Source organism: Tachypleus tridentatus, chromosome 4 (assembly GCF_004210375.1).
Source record: "Tachypleus tridentatus isolate NWPU-2018 chromosome 4, ASM421037v1, whole genome shotgun sequence".
In the NCBI taxonomy this organism is placed as follows: domain Eukaryota; kingdom Metazoa; phylum Arthropoda; class Merostomata; order Xiphosura; family Limulidae; genus Tachypleus; species Tachypleus tridentatus.
In genome coordinates this window covers 66962212-66985230 of record NC_134828.1, presented here as the reverse complement: position 1 = coordinate 66985230, position 23019 = coordinate 66962212, and the positions used below count along the sequence as shown (strand labels likewise).

The 23019-nt window shown below is 34.6% G+C and overlaps 1 protein-coding gene across 9 annotated transcripts in view; it reads left to right on the top strand.

Moving 5' to 3' along the window:
* LOC143249348 (3',5'-cyclic-AMP phosphodiesterase, isoforms N/G-like) overlaps positions 1-23019 on the top strand; it is a 163579-nt gene that overhangs the window by 58812 nt on the left and 81748 nt on the right. For 3 of the 9 annotated variants that reach the window (XM_076499035.1, XM_076499033.1, XM_076499032.1), the window contains exon 1: positions 22115-22596. The exons of 3 other annotated variants lie outside the window; for them this stretch is intronic. In XM_076499035.1, coding sequence (XP_076355150.1) covers positions 22517-22596 — 80 coding nt within the window. In that variant the 5' untranslated portion in view covers positions 22115-22516. Of the gene's footprint in view, positions 1-21920; positions 22055-22086; positions 22597-23019 lie in introns of those variants that run through there. 3 more of the 9 variants (XM_076499029.1, XM_076499046.1, XM_076499039.1) reach the window with 3 other exon arrangements.

The window sequence follows — 23019 nt, the reverse complement described above, 5'->3', positions numbered from 1 at the left end:
TACACTAAAGTTTGTTTAAACACATATTGAAATAATTTTCAAGTATACGTTGCTACCATATTCATTTGTTCTATTACAGTAACTCAACAGTTGGAGATATTATATATATGTAATATCATGTTAAAGAATAAATAAGCACTCTGGATGTATACTAATCGTCAGTTATAAATTTTAGATCTCCTAAATAATTTTGTCTCTGATGCTAGGCCTGGCATGGCCTAGCGCGTTAAGGCGTGCGCTTCGTAATCTGAGGGTCGCGGGTTCGCGCCCGAATCGCGCCAAACATGCTCGCCCTCCCAGCCGTGGGGGCGTTATAATGTGACGGTCAATTCCACTATTCGTTGGTAAAAGAGTAGCCCAAGAGTTGGCGGTGGGTGGTGATGACTAGCTGCCATCCCTCTAGTCTTACACTGCAAAATTAGGGACGGCTAGCACAGATAGCCCTCGAGTAGCTTTGTGCGAAATTCCAAAACAAACAAACAAACAAGTCTCTCATGCCAGGTGGTGTAAAGGCAGTATTGCGCAATATTACTGCAACATACTGCTTGCAAAAGTTCACGGTTTCAGCCAAAATATTCACATATTTGTATCATATTAATGCAATTTTATTGCTTTTATTGTATTTTGAAATGATATTACTGAGCTGTACAAGTATACCAATAGTTATTAACATACAACAAAAAATATTGTTTGGTTTATGATGTTTTTCTTATTTTCAGTGATAAATCTATAAATCGAATAATCTGTGGTTATTCCGAAAACCGGTGCAATAGTTGGTTTCGAAAATTCTTAGTTCTTAATTATATAAGATATAATGTGCAAGTAACAAGATTTCTTACCAGAGGGAAATAATAAAATAATTTATTTGATTGGACTTGACAATAGAAAGTTTAATGGCCAGCAGTGAGAAAGAAATTAAACTACGTCACTGGTTTTCAGCTATTACAAATTACAACAAAATAGTAAATGAAGCTTGAGTGTAATGATTTGTCAATCCTAATGTTGAAGTTGGTTTTGAAAAGTAATAACTATTTTTTTTTTAATTTAAGTGAGTTTCATATGCAAGTAATTTGTCTGGTGTCATCCTGCGATTGGTAATACTGACACCTGGTGCTATAACGTTCAGTAAAGTACTGTATTATAAGTTTAAAAGGTTCTTTCGGTCCCTCACTTTTGGAAGAAAAATTTGACTCGTAAGATTGTTTTATGACAGCGTTTGGACCACGTAGAAGGTTGGCTGACTAGATGATCTTTCGTTTGGTTTCGTCTGAAAATAAAGCAGAAAGGTTGCATAAAAATAACCTTAAAACCTTGAATACCATAGATCTGTCATCAAAATACTGCTCGGTTGTGTACAGCTGTTGGTATTTTTCATGTGTGACACTCAGATAGCTGTTCCAACACGTTGTAGCATTGAAAAATTACTTGTTAGTTCTTATCTTCCTTGTGGAAGAACGTAATCGTAATAAAATTAATACTTTCTGTCGCCATTAGTATGCTTAGGAACAATGGTATTTTTCATGCTACTCGTACTATATGAACACATGATGAACTTCATCAACGTTTATTTTTGAAAATAACGCGACAGTTGCAGGTATGATCTTTTATATTTAGATGTAATAATCGTGTTCTTGCAACATATCATGACATAATATTCGCTGGAAACGGCAGTGCTTGTCTTTTCCGACTGAATTGATAAATAGCTCTCTAATTAGAACCAAAAACTAAATGGCACATGTGTTGAGTTAAAAAATAGAAAACAACGACTGCACCTTCGTCACGATGAGAAGTGTATGACCCAAAACATCTTTAAAATGGGTCAGTCAAGTGCTATCAGATTTTAAATGACATCAGTTTTTGTCTAAGCGCCATCTATTAACAATACATAGAAACACAACTCCAGCATTAGATATGTGTGATTGTGTTCCTAATGCGTCAGAAATTATTGATGTTAAGCTACTTAGTAACTAATACTTTAACATTTGTGATAAAAACGCAGTAAATTGTAAAGATTTTTTCCCCACATTCCTCTTATTTTTTTCTATTTCAGGTTCTAAATCGGAGATACGTATAATAGCATTTCTGAATTGTCTTTTGTCTCTCACAGGTCACATCCCAAGGGGCCATTTGTACTAGATGATGACAAAAGTTTTAAAAGCAACGTGTTTAACATTTGTCATTAAAATAACGTAAAATGCAGATGTTATTTTTACGCTGGTGTTAATTTAACCATTGTGGATTCTTTGTATATTTAAAGCAAATTTTGAATGGAAGTAATATGGATTTGGACAAGGAAAAGCTGATATATTAATTTTTAGAAGGTATAAATCATCACATTTTGTTTTAGTCGTAAATATACTTGTTTTTCTAATACATCACCAAACAAATTCTTTAGACATCGGACGCAAACCGGCCCCATATGAAAATTTGGATTTCGGTGTTTCCGAGGCAGTTTCACTGTATTTTAAACTGAGGGTGTGTTATAATTACGATAGTCAATTTCTTACAGTGTGTAGTGAGTTCTATAACACTGTTTCCTTCTATTCAGTAGTTCAAAATCCGAAACGACGGCCTCAATAATTTTGCCATGCATGTAATATATTTTGAAATTTTGTATTTTTACATTGTAGAAGAAACCCTTAAAAGATGGCAGCACCATATGTATATATAAAATTATATATATTTTAGTGACAATTGATAAAATTACAAAACTTCTTTAGTTACCTGTTAACAGTCACACCTATTGATATAATAAATTATTAACAATAACTTCTGAGTAAATGCGATTAAGAGTCAACCACATTATAACTACTATATCCAATTCTGACCGACCTTTCGCAAAATAGCAAGTTTTCAAGCTGTCTAGAATACATGGATAACATACACCAATATCAGGCAATGGTATGGGTGTAAAGTCTGTTTGTTTTTGTTTTGGAAATTTCGTGCAAAGCCACATGAAGGCTATTTGCGCTATCTGTACCTAATTCAGCAGTGTAAGAAGTAAGGCAACTAGTCATCACCACCCACCGCCAACTCTTGGGCTACTATTTTATCAACAAATAGTGGGATTGATCATAACTTTATAACGACTACACGACTGAACGGGCGAGCATGTTTGGTGTGACCCCTCAGATTGCGAGTCAATCATCCTAACCATCTAGTCATGTTGTTAGACCTCTCACTTGTATATATGTATTTTAGGTTCGTTCCCTATCAGTTAAATGAATTTTATTGACTTTAATGTATGGGGAACGAATACTATCTGTAATATACGTGTGTAAAACAAAACTTTGTGACAAACGATTTTAATGTAAAATTTATTAGTATTTACATGTTGTTGTACTCATTAAAAGCCTCATCATATCTAAACACAAGATTGTTTGTATAGACTTTTATGTTAAACGATTATGTTCTTGCATTGTTATTGTGAGATGTGTTAGTATAAAATAAAGTTTGTCTTTTATCAATATTATTTCAGAAATCTCGTTTTTAATTAAAATAAGCATTTTAATTTATCAGTTTGCATTATGACACCAATCGCAGAAACATTCAATTTGCAAACAAATTTTTCTTTTTTGAATTAACGGATTACCTTTTTCTGATACCAAATCTTAACCATAATAATTAATATAGCATGGTATAAAAACTACCAGAATTTATTTGATTGCTAGATTTTACAACAACAGTGCTGTCTAATTATTATAGGTTTCTTATTTATGTAGATATGCACAAAAATAAATAAATGGTTGCTTATCGTATACCATGTGTTTGTGAAAGCACTCTTTGTATTTAAGAAGCAGTCAGTAAAATTACGATGTAAGCACCTCTCAACCACATAAAAGTATCTTTATTTCTTGCTCTATAATTTTTATTATCAAGACATATTTCAATAGTAAGCACTCATACTATTTAATCAGTCTGTAACGTGGCATTAATTGGGTGTTAAAAGGTGGCGTACATGTTTCTTCAGTACAGCACCGGGAAAGCGCTGCCCATAAATGCGGAATCAGTAGACACGACAGCTGTTGTTTCGGCCTAAATGAATTAAATTGATGAAGTACTTGTTTTTCTAGTTTTATATGACAACACATTAGAATCTGGGTGAGGGTTAATGAATACTCTATTGTTTGTTTATTTTAGCAACACGATCCGATTACTCGTGGCACTAGTGCATTAGATTCGCGTGTGACGTATTCATGATGACATATTTGCACTCGAGAATAGAGAAAAATAATTCTCTGTGACGGTAAACGGAGGTGAAACGGGAAAATCGAGACCCCTACTGTAAAGTTACATGCACACAGTACATGCACACAGAATAAATTTTCGCGAAGTTAGGGGTTGCGCGTCGCGTAATAAAAACGTTTTTCCAGTATCATATAAGCAAAAGTTCCATTTAGTATGATATAACTTTTTGGGTAAGAGTTAATTAATGCTATATTGTTTATTTATTTTAATAGCATATTACTATTTAGGTAAGGGTTAATTAATATTAATTATTTGGTTAATGTCACGTAGTGTAATTCATCTGGGACGACTCTCCGATTTATTATGATACGTATGTTAACGTATTACTGTTTCAAATAACCGGATATATAAATTTGAATTTAAAAGTTAATTGAATGTTAATATGTATCAAATTTATGGTATTTGTTAACAAGATTCATACACACAATTTCCTTTTTAACACATATTTATATACAGACAAAAAATAATACACTTTATAATAACGGTTATTATTAATAGTTTTTACAAATGATGGTTTATATACAATACTTTTACAAACTTGTAAGCAATACTGAGTTCTATATCCGGTCTAGAACGAAATATTTTATCGACTATTCCAGCGTATCACAAACGTTCTTGGTTCACAGCGCTTTTAGTGTCTCAGCAATTTTTTTCACGGCGCCCCTCGGCAAAAAGAAAAATCTAATAGTTCCGTTTATTGTGTAGTTAGGTCTAAACAACTAAATACTTAATAAGTATTTATGTCCTAACAACTTAGTGGCCGTTTGAAAGAATAATGCATGGAAATTGAAAGTGAAAATATTTTTATTTCATTTTAAATAACCACAGTTACTAATTGGATGTGTGCGTTTGTTGGGCACTGCACATATTCTCAAACCTTGGAATCAGATTGGATACCGCCATCCTCATTTCCTGTTCCACATTGATTTTCGCGTGGTACTTGCTTTTTATCACAGCAACTGCCGAAAACCTAGCTTTGCAGAGATATGACGTCGCAAACGGAATCAGGATTCGCTGAACTTTAGCACTTAGCAGCGGATATTCATCTTTTACTGATATCCAAAACTCAGTTATTTCCATGTTGCCAAATTTTGTTTTTAAAGTATTTTCAGAAGACAACTCAATAAGATTTTCTTGTTCTGCAGAGGTACATTCAGATGGGGTCTTAGTTTTGAATGGGCCTTGGATCCATGCAACCTTCTCCATATCTTCTGAAAAATAATTTTCAAAATTGTCACTGAGTTGTATTAGGTGCTCCTCTAAAACATATTTTATTTCGTGGGCCAGATCAACTTCATTGGATGTAACAAACTGTGCAACAGGGAGAAACAGTCTTTGCCACCATCTTTATTCATTTTTCTTCTCCATAGTAGTAACTTTTTTCTGAAGGCTGAAACCTTCTCCGTAAGTTTCATAATGTGCGTATTGCTTCCCTGCAGAGAGAGATTCAACACATTCAGTTTTTCAAAGAGATCGCACATGTATGCTACTTTTGACAAAAAATTCAGTATCCAAGAAGTTTTTAGCACATTCGTGTTTTTCTTTTTCGAGATAAGAGTAGAGTTCTTGTCGTTATTTGAACACACGAGACAGTACATTCCCACGGTTGGCCCGGCATGGCCAGGTGGTTAAGCACTCGACTCGTCACACCAAACATGCTTGCCCTTTGAGCCGTGAAGACGTTATAATGTGAAGGTCAATCCCACTATTCGTTGATAAAAAAGTAGCCCAAAAGTAGGCGGTGGGTGGTGGTGACTAGCTACCTTCCCTCTAGTCTTACACTGCTAAATTAGCGACGGCTAGCCCAGATAGCCCTCGAGTAGCTTTGCGCGAAATTCAAAACAAAAAACAAACAAACCTCATCTGGCTGTAATTGGAATTCATTTCCTTTCATTTTTTCAATTAATTGATTGTTGAGGTCTTCGTCCATGTGTTGCATCCTACAACTTATAGTATTATTGGATAAAGGCACCTTTGAAAACAGTTTTCCCGCAGATTCAACAACTGTAATGTTCATCATGTCCACTGCAGCTGGTAAGATCAGTTCTTCTGCGATGATGTGAGGTTTTTTTACATTTCTTGACTCTATATGCCACCTCGTAGGATGTTAGCAAAGCTTTGCTTGGTATTGATGCTTGTTTCAAAAATATACCTCTTTGTTCTTTCAATTCTTTTAACTTTTTGCTAAAATAATCACGAGATTTACTAGCCATGTTAGGATGATTGATATCTAAGTGGCGTTTTTTGTTTACTTGGAAGCATGTAGTCTGGAACCAAAACTTTTAGACATAGTACATACTGCAGACACTCTTCATGATAGACATCTGCCGAAGTAAACCCAAAATCTAGATAACTATCGTCATATTTCCGTTTCTCACAACTTTTCCACTGGTCTGTGATTTGCCATCCTTTTCTTCACTTTCACGCTTCTTGTTAATGTTCAAAAATCTTTACATTTTTGTGCACAAGGACTAAAAATCAACAAAATAATTCACTGAACTTTACAAACTTTGCAAACACTTGATCACACCCTTCAGTTACTTTAATTACTGATAGACCCTGAGAGTCGACAAGTATTTATATACAAAACCTAAGAAACGAGAAAGTTCGAAAAGTTACTGGGGTAGCTGACAGTACAAGTAAACAAGAACATGTCTCAAACATTCGAGAACGTCGTCGAAAGGAATGTAGTGCGATTTAATGTTAAAACTGTAAAGTACCTCAAGGTAGTAGTTCGCTCGGCGTCCGACAGATGTCGATATCGCTGTGTTTCCCGTGAAATTTTGAAATATCCTGCGGCGCCCTGAGGTAACGCGGCACACAGTTTGGGAACCACTGGACTATGCAGGTCCACGACAAGCAAATTAATTCTGAGTTCATATTGTCACTCTTTGTTTAAGCTAGCTAGCTAACTTGATTGTCCTTACACTTCTTACTGTGGGAGATGTTTAATGTCCTATATAAACTCTTACGTCCAAAGTAATTCACTGAAGTTGAACGGTTTGTAATGTTCGAAAACTGTAGACATTATTGGTCCAATTCTGTAGTTTTCCTATTAATAAGCGTTAATCACAATTTTAGCTTCCTAGGCCTGACCGTAGTTGACCCATAATAATAAATGCTCTTCTATCTCTTGGTTAGTCGCTTTGTATAGGAATCACGCGAGTTCGTAGAACTTTCGACAATGTTCTAGCGCGCTTTCGTATAACAAATATTGTTTATTCTCACTTTCAAGAATTCTTTACAAGTTCTGAGAACTGGTGGGACTTGCGCAATACACAGTCAAGGTTTTGTTTATTTTCTCAGAGCAAAGTTACATCGGGCTGTCTGCTGAGTCTACCGAGGGGAATGAAACCTCTGATTTTAGCGTTGCAAATCGTAGACTTACCGTTGTACTAGCGGGAGACACGTCACGTGCAAAAAAGAAAACTATATTGAAACAAGCGCAACACCAAAATAAATGTAAATCTCTCGCAATAAGGATTAATTAATACTATACTGTTTATTTATTTTAACAACACATTACGATTTGGGTAATGATTAATAAATACTATACTGTTTATTTATTTTAACAATACATTACGTGGTCATTATTCAGAACAACCAGCGGACTACCAAGTTTTTTTTATTGATTCCGGAGGAAGTCAAGCGACCACATGTCAGAAATATAGGTCTTCGTTAGTAATTATCAATGCATACTTCTACATGAAAGTAAATAAGTCTGTGTAATCACATAAACTACGTCATATCCAAGGCTGACGACGATTTTTGTCCAGTATGAGTACTCTTTTAGGTCGTATCTTCATCTTTATTTTTAGAGAAACTAATACAAATCCCGAGAGATGGCAGGACTATACTACCATTTCACTCTCGCCTTTTTTTCTTCTTTTGCCCTTTGTTAATTTTAACTATAATAGAAGCAAGATATTAATTAACTCTCTGCTTGTTATTTGTAAAGGCATAGCAAACTCTCTAATCTTACATTATGATCGCCTAACTTGTAAAGAGACAAGGAATAATAAAGAAAATCAAAGATAGTTGTTAATTATTGTGCATGCGCTAACTGGAGAAGAGGGCGCATGTGCCCCTTTTACCCTACGTATTAGCCGCCTGTGATTTATAGGTATACTAGTAAACTGTTATTAAATCATTTCAACGCATGGGATGTATGGCACTAAACCCTCAAAATGCTTTCTGAAAATACATATTTACACACCGGTGTACTACATAATAACACTATTAACAATTTTTATACTTTTTCTTGTTTCAGGGCAGAAAGTGTTATTTCCCAATTGCTTATGCCTAAAGTAAATGGAAAAGATCTATTTTTCTCTTCAAACTTTGCTTTTGTGACCTGGGTAATGAAATTTTCAAATTTACCCATTTTCCAGAACATTCCAGATAAATTCAGTGCTGAGTAGCTGATAAAGAATTTTCTTGAACTTACAAGAATTTTCAAGAACTTTTTAGAATGTTGTAGACCTTACAAGAAATTTCAAGAACTTTTTAGAATGTTGTAGACCTTACAAGAATTTTCTAGAAACTTTTAAACTTTTCTATAACTTTACATACTAATATATATATACAGGGGCTCACCACTCATCACTTCAGTTTAGTTCTAGCTGCCTACGTGAACACATAGACCTATCCGATTTTATCAGACATTGCATCAAGAAGCTGCAAGCACTCTCCAGACGCATTATTTTATGTGTGTGACTAATTTATCAAGACAAGAGCAAAAAAGTACTCTGTGACAGCATCTGCTAAAATGTGTAAAACCTACAAGGAAGCACTGACCACATGTGAAGTGTAAGCCACTACTGGACCTCTAGAAAATGTTGTTCCCACAATTGCACATAAAATTGGGTCTTATGAAACAATTTGTCACAGCTTTTGATAAGGAGTCTGCAGCCTTCAAGTACCTTCGAGACTTCTTCCCTAAGCTGTCTGAGGCAAAAATCAAAGCTGGTGTCTTCGTTGGACCACAAATAAAAAAGATCCTGGAGTGCACAGAATTTCCCAAGAAGCTCAGTAGAAAGGAAAAAAAAAAAGCTTGGGGTAGCTTTGTCGCAGTGATTCGGGGCTTCTTGGGCAATCACAAGGCCGAAAATTATATGGAACTGGTTGAGGCTCTGGTGAAAAACTACGGCAAAGGTTGCAGGACGTCCCTGAAAGTTCATATCCTTGACATTCACCTTGACAAATTCAAGAAGAACATGAGAACATACTCAGAGGAGCAAGGCGAGCGCTCCAACCAAGATATACTGGACTTTGAACGCCGCTATCAAGGAGCGTATAACGAAAACATGATGGGAGACCATTTTGGGGGGCTGATACGTGAAAGTGATTTACATTACAGTCGCAAATCTCGAAACACTACTCACTTTTAAATATTTTTGCATAACTTTAGTATAAATACATGTAAATCTTGATTCATATGTTGTTTCATTCAGACCTTGTGTAAATGAAAATGTGCAAATTTGCCCGTTTTTACATAGAAAATAAGTTAATTTCTAAATTTCATTATCCAGGTCACAAAAGCAAAGTCTGAAGGGAATAATGGCCATTTTCTGTACTTAAGTACCATAAGCAATTTAAAAAAATAACACATACTATCCAGGAACAAAATTTGTGTTACATAGGGTAATTATTCCGTTAAAGTGTCATTTTGTCTTACAAGCTGCTATTAGACTCGTTTGTGAAATTATTATGTAATAAGGTCTTTACTTTAAATTTCAAAATGACAACGATCAACATAATTTCAAATATCACAAAATAAACTATAAAATGTGATTGATACAGCGGCGCTTGTGTCACGACGTAAAGACATATTTCTATTTTGCCTGATTCGGTTTTTTCCTACTTTAAAACTTATTGTGGCCCATGGCATGCGAAATCAATATTATTGTGTGCTATATCCGAAATTATTTAATTCAGATATAAACTAGAGGGCGCATCATATTAAGATGAAGTAAAAGTGTTTGTATATCTAGAACATTCTAGATGACTTCACGCACACCTTGTAACTGAGGTGAATATCTAGAGGTGAGATTTGATATATGAATACGCGTGTACCAATCAACTGAAGCTAGCAGTGAATCAGTCTTTCTGCTTTTTGTTGCCAGAATGCAAGTTTCATTAAAATATTTGGATCAGTTTTAGCTATTGTGCGTATTCAATAACTTTACTGATTGTTTTGTAAAATTCTAAAAGTAAGTTTATTTTATGTTAGTCGTGTACGGTTAGCATTGTGTTTCCGCTTAAACATTATTTGTAAACGTAGACCTACAAGTTACAATACTGTTCAAATTTGTAGAAATGCTAAGAAAGAATTAAACTAATTTATTATTGTTAAATCAACTGAATTTGAAATGATATCATTAAATACTATAAAAGAACCAGCTTCACGAAAGAACAACTTTACAACAATGTTTTAAAAGTAGAAAAGAAAAACTACCGCAAATCTCAAGTTCGCAAAAAAGTTTTATATATGCTAGGCATGACTCCACTTTTTAATGCTCTTGTATATGAAGTAACGATTGACATATTGGATAATAACAGTACTTTGGAATGAACTTATCAATATTAGTTAGCACGATGGACATTAGTTATTATGAGTTTCTGTTAAAAGTAAGTTAACTACATAGATTAAAAATATAATAGATTAAAAACTTATAAATTAATGAAGAGAACCTTTTACAAGAAAACTGTGGGAAAATGCTTAGTTATTGTAAGTTATACATCGAAAAACAAAACTCTACAATAATTAGAATGTTTTAAAACATCCTAGTTGATAAAATGTTTTTTGTTTCATTTTTCATTTTACCCCGCAATAGTTAGTTTTAAATGTTGACTTCACATGCCAATAATAAAATTGACTACTTTGAAAAACTACTAGAGGACTCGTATAAACGTAAATGTGTGTAAGAACGTCGTGATTCTAAATATTTCATATTGTCGTTAATTTATAAACGGACTTTTTGATATTATACAACACATTTCTTGTACACTTGTACTTTTAACGTAGTAGAATAAATCCTGTTAAATACTTCTAAGGTGATAATACGATTTTCACCAAGCTACTGTAATGTCTGTAGTGCACCTCATACGTGTATCTTCCACACAAAAGAATCGCCCCTGCGCTATTTGTAATACTAACAAACGTATTTGAAGAACGACAACGAACTTATTTTATTTGCAAAACCTGTACATTAAGAAGCCACACCGTGCTTTCAGAACTACATACCAACATCAACTGATATTTTTAACAGCTTGTAGACATTTGGTTGAAATTTCTTGCCATTACGTTATTTGATTAAAGGATAATAGACAGAGACGCAGACTCGGCGGTTGTAATTATCTAATACCAAGCCTAACTGCACTCGAACCGAAAGCTGTCACGAAAACTATACACTTGATCAGTTTCAAGCAGATTGAATATTCGTAATGTATCTTCCCTGGCCAAGCTTTGAGCTTTTACACATAAACATTCCCTCTTTAAGTTCATACGATGTAACTTGAGCTACAGACTCACTGAATAACAACATTAACTCGGACTTGACGAAATAATCGGTTTTTCTCTATCAGTCTCCAGCTTGAAACATGAGCCAGTGGCGGGTTCGTTGTAATTTTCTAGCCCGCTAGCGATAGTCAATTTTGAACGAAAACTCGATGTAATTAGAAGGATAGATGTTGAGTTGTTTTCCTGTATAAGGAGATATCAGTGAAAAATGTAGGACGTACGTAGCCCTTAATCTATGTATCCCAAAATGAAAATGTGAAAGCCATACACTATGCAGTTATTGCCTGCCGCAAAATCCCGGCTCTCTGTTTATAAATCAAATGTCAAGTTTCAGGCTTGGCCTAACGCTTGTGGACCTCAGTCATTTATTAGTAAACAAATCAGTCACTTACTATACGGAAATACACTTTCATTAAAACATTCGAAACTAACGTTTAAATACGACCAAACAGTACTACTCAAAACCCTGGTGATAATAATAAACTAGAAAATATTAGCTGATCTTTTAAATAATAAAAAGCTGTATAGAACAAACAATTTCAAATGAAGACGAGTGTTAATGTTAAATGAACAACTAACGAATGTTGCAGACACTAATTTTTTTACAAGTACCTAAAGCAACTACTCCATAACACCTTTACGTTATTTCGGACACTTATGACAGATAATGGTTAGTGTTATCATCAATTATAATATAGTTTTTGGTCTTGTTTTGTTTTGAATTTCGTGCAAAGCTACACGAGGGCTATCTGCGCTAGCCGTCCCTAATTTAGCGGTGTAAGACTAAAGGGAAAGCAACTAGTCATCACCACCCACCGCCAACTCTTGGACTACTCTTTTACAAATGAATTGTGCGATTGACCGTCACTTATAATGCCTCAGGGCTGAAAAGGCGAGCATGTTTGGTGTGATGAGGATTCGAACCCGCGACTCTCAGACTATGAGTCGAGCGCCCTAACCACCTGGAAATGCCGGGTTCCAAATAAGAGAAGTGTGTGTGGAAGTAAGCCCTGCACATTGTCTCTCAGATTTAATCTGCATTACCCTCTTAAAAGCTGCTGTTCGTATATCTCTTGTTAATATCGGACCTAGTGACAAAATACAAACTCAGCTAATAAAACAGGTTACTCTACCAACAGATTATTTACTTATTCAGAAGTTTGCCCAATAACAGCCGCACAATTCTATGAAGAGCGTAATAAAATATAATAACATTTAGTTAAGTAAATATGTTGAAATATAAAGAAGTAAAAATGAAGCGTAAGTTACTCCAATGAATTACATGTGTTTCCCTATACATCTTTAGATAATAATTCAATCTATAGGTTCATTGGTGCATCTCGAGGAAAATTGTGTCCTAAATATGTGCTTTTTAAAAATATTCCTTTCAACATATAAATAAGAATCGTCTCCATATCCCCCTCAAAAAAAAAGAAAAAAAAAGAAAAACACAATTTAAATGAACAGTTTCTAATAATTGCCCCCCAAAAAAGACATTAATATCATTCATTTAGTGGATGTATAATAAATGGGATTCATTATAGCTGAGTGGTTTACAACAAAGGTATCAATGTAATTTTAATATTTGAATTTTTCCATACTTATTGGGCCTGGCATGGCCTAGCGCGTTAAGGCGTGCGCTTGTAATCTGAGGGTCGCGGGTTCGCGCCCGAGTCGCGCCAAACATGCTCGTCCTCCCAGCCGTGGGGGTGTTATAATGTGACGGTCAATCCCACTTTTCGTTGGTAAAAGAGTAGCCCAAGAGTTGGCGGTGGGTGGTGATGACTAGCTGCCTTCCCTCTAGTCTTACACTGCTAAATTAGGGACGGCTAGCACAGATAGCCCTCGAGTAGCTTTGTGCGAAATTCCAAAAACAACAACCATACTTATCCAACACCTCAACTGCATTGTTAATATACTGTAATGATTTTTCTTCCCTTTTTGTGGCACCTGTTATGGAAATAGTTGGAAGTGCCTATTTATTGAATGCATTGACTTCTTGCTACTTGTCTAACATTCTGTTACTAACAATGTTTTATTTAATTAAATATTTCAGAATAACAATGTTATCAACAAACAAGAAACTATAGAGATCTCTTTGTAGAGTATTTTTTCTATGTTTTTGTTTTAGTACACAATTGGTTATCTGAATTCTTTCTATCACGAAGAATCAAACCCTGGATTTTAACGGTTTAAGTTTATAAACTTATCATTTACTCAATACAACAATTTATATTTTCTTAAATGGTATATTATTATCTTGAGCATGGCGACTCCAGTAACGTTCAACACAAAACTCCAGTCCAGTTCAACGCTTATGAGACCAGACTTTCATTTGCTCTTCGACATTAAAAAAGAAAAAAAAGTTAACTCTCCAAGTAAATAACTGTTTTCGGAATACCAAAAATGTATTTATGTGGACGGTACAAATTCTCTATTGGCCCACCCTTTAAGTCCGCAGGCTTATGACGCTAAAAATCGGGTTTCGATGCCCGTGATAGGCATAGCATAGACAGCTCATTATGTGACCATGTGCTTAAGTGAATAGACGAAACAAAAAGTAATAATACAACTTGAACTTTAAACAACAAAAAATACGTGGAAAGAGTTTCATTTTCATGATTTGATAAACGTTATTAGAATGGTCATTTACTGATATAATGCACCTAACGGAAAACAATATGTTTTCTAACCTTTTTTGTTTGTTTATATTTTACCGATACAGTTTTTAAATAAGATTTTTAAAAACTTAAATAATTCTTTGTCAGAGATGTAACCAGTTTCTTTTGTATATTCAAAAGCAAGCCTTCGATCGTCTACAGAATATTTTTCCAAGCCTAATCTCTTCTCACTCATACAATTCTGAAACACTGATCAATATATTTCTGTTACATTCGCCCTGATTCGTTGTTTCAATCTACGTTCATATGCGTATATACCGCCAACGGAAACTAACTCGGCAAACTCTGTTAAAGGATTCCACAGAAAAGAAAATGGAACGTGAAGGCGTAACCTGTTGGAAAGAATTGTAGATAATTGAACATGCCTTCTGTAATACAGGTAGGACTTAAGAGGTTACCACGCTGGCTTAGAAGAAGGAAAGTGTCGGAGAAAAAACGTTTGTGGAACTCTTCTCTGCAGACGTGACATTTGTAAATTAAATATTTTAAAGATAGTGGAGTTAATGATGAAAACAAAAACTCTCATTGGTCAATTTTATTTCAGTTTCAAATAGTTGAGGCCTTTTTCTCTGATATTTGTTTACAAAATTTATTCAATATTTTGAGAAAAACAAACCAAACTTTAGGTGGAGCTGAAACAAACAATTAAAATGTTGCAGAATGTTGGAAATAAATATCCTGTACATAGTCGCTCACGTGCATGCCCCTTGTGCTTTATGCAGTGATAAAGCGCCTCATCCATTGGATGATAATAAAAACGGTTGTTTCCGTAATTACTGGAGATCCAAGGAGTCAAATTACGTTATCCTTCAGCAGTAGTGTCGTCACTAGTTAACAGACTAAGGTAAGGTTGTACACTGGGAATAAGACGAAGAAAGGTACAGTGCCATGTTGCCTGGAGAACGTATGTTGCTTGGATTGTTGTTAATAGGTTAGCACACGGTGTATGTGCACAACATTAGCTCTTTAACACTAACATCATACTCTTTTTGAGTAAGAATACTGTTACTTCTAGAGCAACAACAAAAATACACGTTAGTGTAATTATAATTGCACCCATCGTCCTAGAATTTTCAGTTACAAAAATAGTTCTGTGAAAGTAGGTTTCTGCAATGTTACCTTAGGGATCTGTATTATTGATTTTTGATTTACAGTTACCTGTTTAAAACTTACATAGGTTTTTGTTCGGGTGCAGGATTAACGTTATCTGAGTGAAGTGTTACCATGGTGACTGCAGATGTTTTCTCTACAAAACAGCGTGTCATCTAAAGTTTTTCCAATAAAGCTCTAACGAGACAACCTAATTGAAACGGAACGTGATAAATGAAGTTTGTTCCAAAGGTTTCTGTTATTTTGTTACTGTAGGTCTGGAAACCTATCTAAGTTTCAAACTAATGACTTTCGGAACATTTAATCCGTTACTATGCCAACGTCTAACACCGCATCATTGAAAACCTCTGCATTTTAGATAAACTAAAGAAGAACTGTCTGTATCTACAGTCAGAAAGAAATGGCTAGTCCTAGCAAAATGATTATGACGTACATCCGGTCATTTTACTGTCGGAATACTACGGTTTCCAGAGCAGAAAAGTCGTCACAAACATCAGGTCACAGTCCTGAAGAAACACGCTCTGGGAGAACGTCAAAATCTTCAAGTATTGTTTCCCGTTCTCATAGAAGCTCACGTGCGTCACGCAGTAGGTGAGTAGAACAAACACGCCCTTTCAAAGTAAACTTTCCTTTACCTGGGTAGGCTTCGCGAATATCTTTGTTTAGTTATTCCTCCCTTCCTTAAACGTGATCACAACAAGAAAAACAAAAAATTCAAGTGGTGACTTTTAAATCACACTCCTACTAACGTAAATCCAGTGTTAAATTGTATATATCACAAGCAGTAAACGCAGCAGACCCTATAAAAACTGTTAAAACTTTGACCACAAATGCTTCGAAACTAGTTTTCTAATATCAGACTTCCGACAGTTTGTTCCATTTAGTGTTGTTTTTTTTCCACTAACTGCTAAACACGATATTGTATTGTTTTTATTATTTTTATCAACTACTACTTCGGAGGGCGAACCATGTTCGTATCCAGTCAGTTTGTAACACCTGTTGTTTTTTTGTCAGTGTAATTTTTCTTATACAACTGCACAAAACATTTTATACAATAACAAACCCTCAACATCTCTAGTTTTTGATATCAAGATCGTAGTTTATCATCGTAGTCTTAAAATGTACTTTACTGACACAACGTTTTACAAATCGAGAGATACAATTTCTTTTATACAGAGTTCTGCTGTCGGAAGAATAAAAGTTGAAAAATATAAAATATTCTACAATATTCTATATGGATATAACTAGATGTGTGTGATAAAAACATATTAGCACCCCTACAAATAGCGAGAGGTAAACAACACTCAAAACTGCTTCCCCGAGAGATTATCTGTGTTCACTTCACGTCACACCAAACATGCTCGCCCTTTCAGCCATGGGAGTATTATAATGTTACGATCAATCCCACTATTCGTTGGTAAAAGAGTAGCCCAAGAGTTGGTGGTGCGTGGTGATGGCTAGCTGCCGTCCCTCTAGTCTTACACTGCTAAATTAAGATAACACAGATAGCCCTCGTGTAACTTTGCGCGAAATTCAAAACAAATAAACCAAACACCTTCCAAAGCTGTCACAAACGGAGAACTTGTGAAATCCAGTTTGATTGTTTTTTTAGTTAAAATTACACTGTCGGGAACTTGATCTTAGAATGGTAGGAGAGCAGACTTGAGAATTATTTTATAGCACATAACACTTTATTAAATCATGTAATAATAGTGCAGCCTATTTTGCAACGTTATGTTATAGTACTTATTTATTTTCTCCATGTAGCACTTCTTTTTACTGTACAAATGTATCACCGTGGTTTTACAGAATTGTTTAATATATTTTGTACAGTCATGTTTACTACAGTATACCACAGTAAATTATGTAAATGTAACTCTATCTTACATTGTTTTACAGTATTGTGCTACGTTTACTATATAACTTTTTCATATTATTTAAATATATAATTGTTTAAACATCATACAGTGCTGTGTTATATTGCTTCTAAAATTATGTTTCTGTGTAACACTACTCTATAGTATCTTGATAAATCTTTGTATTTTAGATTTTTTCAGCGTTATTTCTCTTGCTTGCTTTATAACACTTTTATACGTCGTAGTGATATATCATTCTGTTTTACTGTGGTTTTATAGCATTGTGTTATTTTGGTTTTCGCAGACATGTTTACTATAGATCATTTTATTCATTATACAGACTTGAATGTTTGAATGTAATAAGTATCACGTGATCTGTATCTAGTGTATGATTGATAGGTTTTTCTTTTGCGCTTGTTTATTACCCCTGTTTTTTCTATATTATTATAATTACGAATCAAGTATTCAAAGTGTATAAAACACAATTCTTATCTTATTATTTATTCCAAGTAAAGTATTGACATGTTTGAGTAATCAAGTAGCTAGCGTACAGGGGTGCTTATCGGAAGGTCCTGAATTCGAGTTTAAGATACGCCGCTTCACAGTTCAGCTGTAGCGCGTTCTCATGAACTACGGCAGTAATTCATAATAAGGATTAGCCATGTATTCCTTTTTGTTATTATTTAATATTGTTCCGCCAGCCTATAGCAAAAATGGCTGTGAGTATTACAGTAAAACATGGCCAACTGGAGCAAAACCGAATCCGCTCTTACTATGGTCGGTGTTATGAGGAGGGGAAAGAGGAGGGGGGAAATGTAATAACTATATCATGACTTGCTACATGTAATAACTACAGCATGACTTGCTACATGTAATAACTACAGCATGACTTGCTACATGTAATAACTATAGCATGACTTGCTACATGTAATAACTATAGCATGACTTGCTACATGTAATAACTATAGCATGACTTGCTACATGTAATAACTACAGCATGACTTGCTACATGTAATAACTACAGCATGACTTGCTACATGTAATAACTATAGCATGACTTGCTACATGTAATAACTATAGCATGACTTGCTACATGTAATAACTATAGCATGACTTGCTACATGTAATAACTATAGCATGACTTGCTACAAGATGGGCTGACAAGTCACCCAGTGTAAACTGTTATAAAGTGGGATCGCACTTCACACAACGTAATCCGTTACAAGGTGAGATCACAAGTAACACAACGTCATCTGTTAAAATGTAAACAATGCGGAGGTACAACGAGGTGTATGTTGTGGTTAAAAGTAGTCTGAAATCAGAGTGTATTGAAGAGACTTGGGTATAAGCGATCGCTGGTTTTTCGGTGCAAATATGTTTATTGTTTGTTACTCTAAGCGATGTTAAAGATATCCGTTGATTCTACTTTTGCTCTGGTCTATCGTGACAGTTGTGGTCAAGCAAGTTACTAATATATATATATATACCTTCTTAATAACTCAGTAGCTCAGCGGCAAGTCTGAAGGCTTATAACGCTACAAGTTGGGTTTTGATACACACAGTGTGCAGAACACAATTGGCCCATTGTGTAGATTTGCCCTGAGCAACAAACGACTTCACAAAATCTGTTATATTTCAGCAAGCCTGTGGAGCCTTGGTATTCTTGAAAAGTCTCGCCGGCACAGGAAGTACCAGATATGATGTGATTACCATACTATTATTATTATACATTATTTTTTTAGTTTACTCAGAATTTCGTATTAATGATTATTAATATAGTATTCATTTGTTGATGATCTCCAAAATCAATAAAGCAAGCTTGCTAGTTCGCCAATCATTCTCAATAATGGCCAGGTTAATTCAAAAAATAATTAATAATATATAGTGTTAAATAATCCTTGCCATAATTCTCAAGTGTCGCCACATAAATAAAATTGATTAAAAATTACAATTCAACTTAATACAGTTCAAACTGTAGTTATCATATTATTATACATCTTTTCACTTTCACTCAAATGATTCTAATCATAATTTCTCTTTTGTGCTAGTCATTTAAGGATGAAATAAAAGTAAATAAATAGTTGGCTTTTAAAGAACCCCTTCACTGGCTCAGTGGTAAGTATGGAGGCTTATAACGCTAACAACTGGGTTGTAATAGCTGTGGTGGGTACAACACAGATGTAACGTTGGGTAACTTTGCAATTAATAACAAATAACCTGAGTAAAAATCATGAACTCAATTTTGATGTGCAATGGCTTAAATAAATAGCTAACAATTACAGTTCACCAACTTAATATACACACACTGAAACAGTTACTGTTTAAGCAGTTGATGATATAAAAGTATCTCGATCAATTCCACGTCTGTTGCGCCACAGCGACTGTAATGAGCTCTGGCACTGGATGTAAAATACACAGCGTGTTCAACGTATTATTACATTATTCTCAAGTTCTTACAACAACAACAGCAACGTGAAGGGAGGATTTGTGTGGTGGATTATGTGCAAGTACAATTAATAGATAGACTTGCGAATGTAACGTAACTCATCGATATGAAGAAGGAATCGGGTTTTTCTAAAGTGAAGTTACGTCCCCCCCCTTTTGTTTCTATATTATAAAAGTTGCTAGCTTCATTAAAAGACCAGCCGCTTACAATATATACCAATGACTTAGACAGAATACGTAAGTCTTTACCAATAAGATTGAGGATACTGAGCTCGATTGAGGAATGGAAAACTCTCCGATTCCATAAGTTAAGAGCAAATACCGTAATGCTGATACAGACTTACGGTTCGCATATACATAGTGCCTACTGAGCAGTGCTACACTTTAAACTTTGCATTTCATTAATTTTGAAGTTATGCATTTCGCTATTCACATCAAAATATATATTTTTGTCGTAGTTGTTGTTATAAGCAAACCAAAACACGAGGACAATAAAGCTTATTGTGCTCTTTTAATTTGTTATTTTATTCTATATGTGTTTAAAATATGATTCAAAATAGGTATTTATCTAGAATTGGAATCAAAGAGAGTTGGTAAAACAAACACATCTATAACTTAAGTTGTATAATGAGAAGATGAAGCGATATTAAGGTTGCTAATTCCTATGAAAGCGGAATGTCCTGATAGCAGGTACTCTTAGAACCGATTTCTTAGAAACATTTGGATGCAGGCGTTTGGAAAGGATGGTTAGGTTGGTAAACTTTAGAAAAGCTGAATGTCCTGATAGCAGGTACTCTTAGAACCGATTTATTAGAAACATTTGGGTGTTGGCGCTCTGGAAAGGATGGTTAGGTTGGTAAACTTTAGAAAAGCTGAATGTCCTGATAGCAGGTACTCTTAGAACCGATTTATTAGAAACATTTGGGTGTTGGCGCTCTGGAAAGGATGGTTAGGTTGGTAAACTTTATAAATGCTGAGTGTCCTGATGACAAGTACTCTTAAAACCGATTTATTAGAAACAGTTGGATGCAGGCTTTCTAGAAATTTCGTAGTAACTCTAACCAAAACGCAGTAATTATTCGATGCATAATTTTAACTAAAAATATTATTCAGCTTAAGCTAAATCTAAAAAAGATCCCTTGACTTAACATTTTTTACAACTTTCCAGCCACATCAATCTGGCTGTTAGCCTATTTTTTAATTTATTCTTACTAGAAAGGAAAAAAATAAACGTGACAAACCACTTGCGTCAGCAAATCTTACGTTTACTTGAGTCTCTGTATTGCATAAGCTACTTTCATGAGACTTATAATGTACAGAATATACACTTTTAGTATCCGGGCTATAGACAGAAGAAAAACTGTAGAACTTTTTCTTGTGAATAAGTTTGTATTATACTTTTTACGATAAATAATCCGTAATCACGAGGTATTCCCCATAATCGTCTCAGTACAGTCATGAACTGTTGTTTACCTTCAGATAAACACTTGTAAATATATGTTCTTAAAACTTAAAGTCGTTCATTAACTACTTTAGATAGAAAAGAAAAATGCAACCTAAGCAGTAAACCTTATATTGCGTTCACTGTACGTAAACTAATATTTTAAGACTTTGATCTTTTGACTTATAGATTGACCTCTGACCTGTAGATACAGAGTTCGATCCTTGGATTGCAGATACATAGACTGATTATTTTTTTCTTGAAACGTGTTTGTAGAAAATTTTCATCGTGCACTTAGTGCGTTAGGTGTAGTGTAATAAGTATAATATACAAAAAATGTTTCTATAAGCATTATTAAGTGTGAAATACCTTCTTGTTCCTGTTCCATATCAATGAGCTCTTCTTTATCGCCTATAATAATAAACCTTTGAAGACGTAGTTAATCATTACACTTGACACATTCCTGCGCTTTTCAATAAAACCTGTTGTCCAACTTTCCATTCATGAAGGATTGGCTTTGCAATATAGTATTTCAAGTCTCAAATATAAACAGGAAACTACATACTTTGCGCATATCCTGTCGATTGCGTGTGTTAGGGCGTTTGCGTAGCCTAACAAGTCTTAGCAAAATTCACTACTTCCTATTTTTACACAGCATTTCCACTTGACCTTTGGTCTTTACCGACCACGTGCTATCACATGGCAACTAGGAATGAAAAGTGCTGTGACGTTAGCACTATTGAAAAGACACGTAAGTATACGTCACCATCTTGCTTAATTTTGTTGATAACAGGCCCATGAGGTGTCAGCTGCAATGTATGATTTTATTAATTTTGCAACTGACTTTCTTCATATTTTGACCTACAAACTGAACTTTAATTATGTGATGTCAATGTCACGTCATTTGCGTGTGTATGTTTCAACTCTGGAAAACGAATGTTTTTATCGAGAAAAGAAGTGTTAGGAATAAAATAAGCTAACCAATATTAAACCATAATATTCAAGGACTTGGTATTTCTTAAAGTTATCTATCGTTATTGCTCAAATATATTTGGTCATGTGATTATGAAACATTATATGATTGGCACTGTCCAAAGACAGGCGCAAGGCTAATAATCGTACTTGAAACAAAAAAGTAGGTTTAACAGCAAGCGAGGATTTCATCTAAACTTATAAAGCTTGATCAAAGCAGACTCTGAGAAGATTTACAGTAATGTATAAACGAACAACACCGCCACCTAGGTATCTAAAGCTTAGAGGAACCCGTCGACACACGGTAGCTCACTTATCACGGTAAGAGGAAAATCTTTTAATGGATATAATTATTTACTTAACTTAAAACGACAATAAAATATTGAAGTGATCCACTTTCACTGGTAAAAAGTAAGTTAGTATACATAGAACTGTAATTAAAAAACTAATATTTTACAAATGTAAGTAAATTAGCTACTGATGTTGTTTAAAAAATAATGGTTCAGGGTTGAAAATAAGTTAATTTGAAACAGAGAAAATAATTTGGATTAATGTAATACCTTTTAAATGGTTCACCGGAAAATCTATGCACTTATCACATTAAAAGTGGGTTTTACTTATGTGTAGCTTCACGTTTAACAACAAACACTCATGTGTTTGGTTTGAATTTCGCGCGAAGCTAATCGATGGCTATCTCCGCTAGCCGTCCCTAATTTAGTACTTTAAGACTAGAGGAAAGGCAGC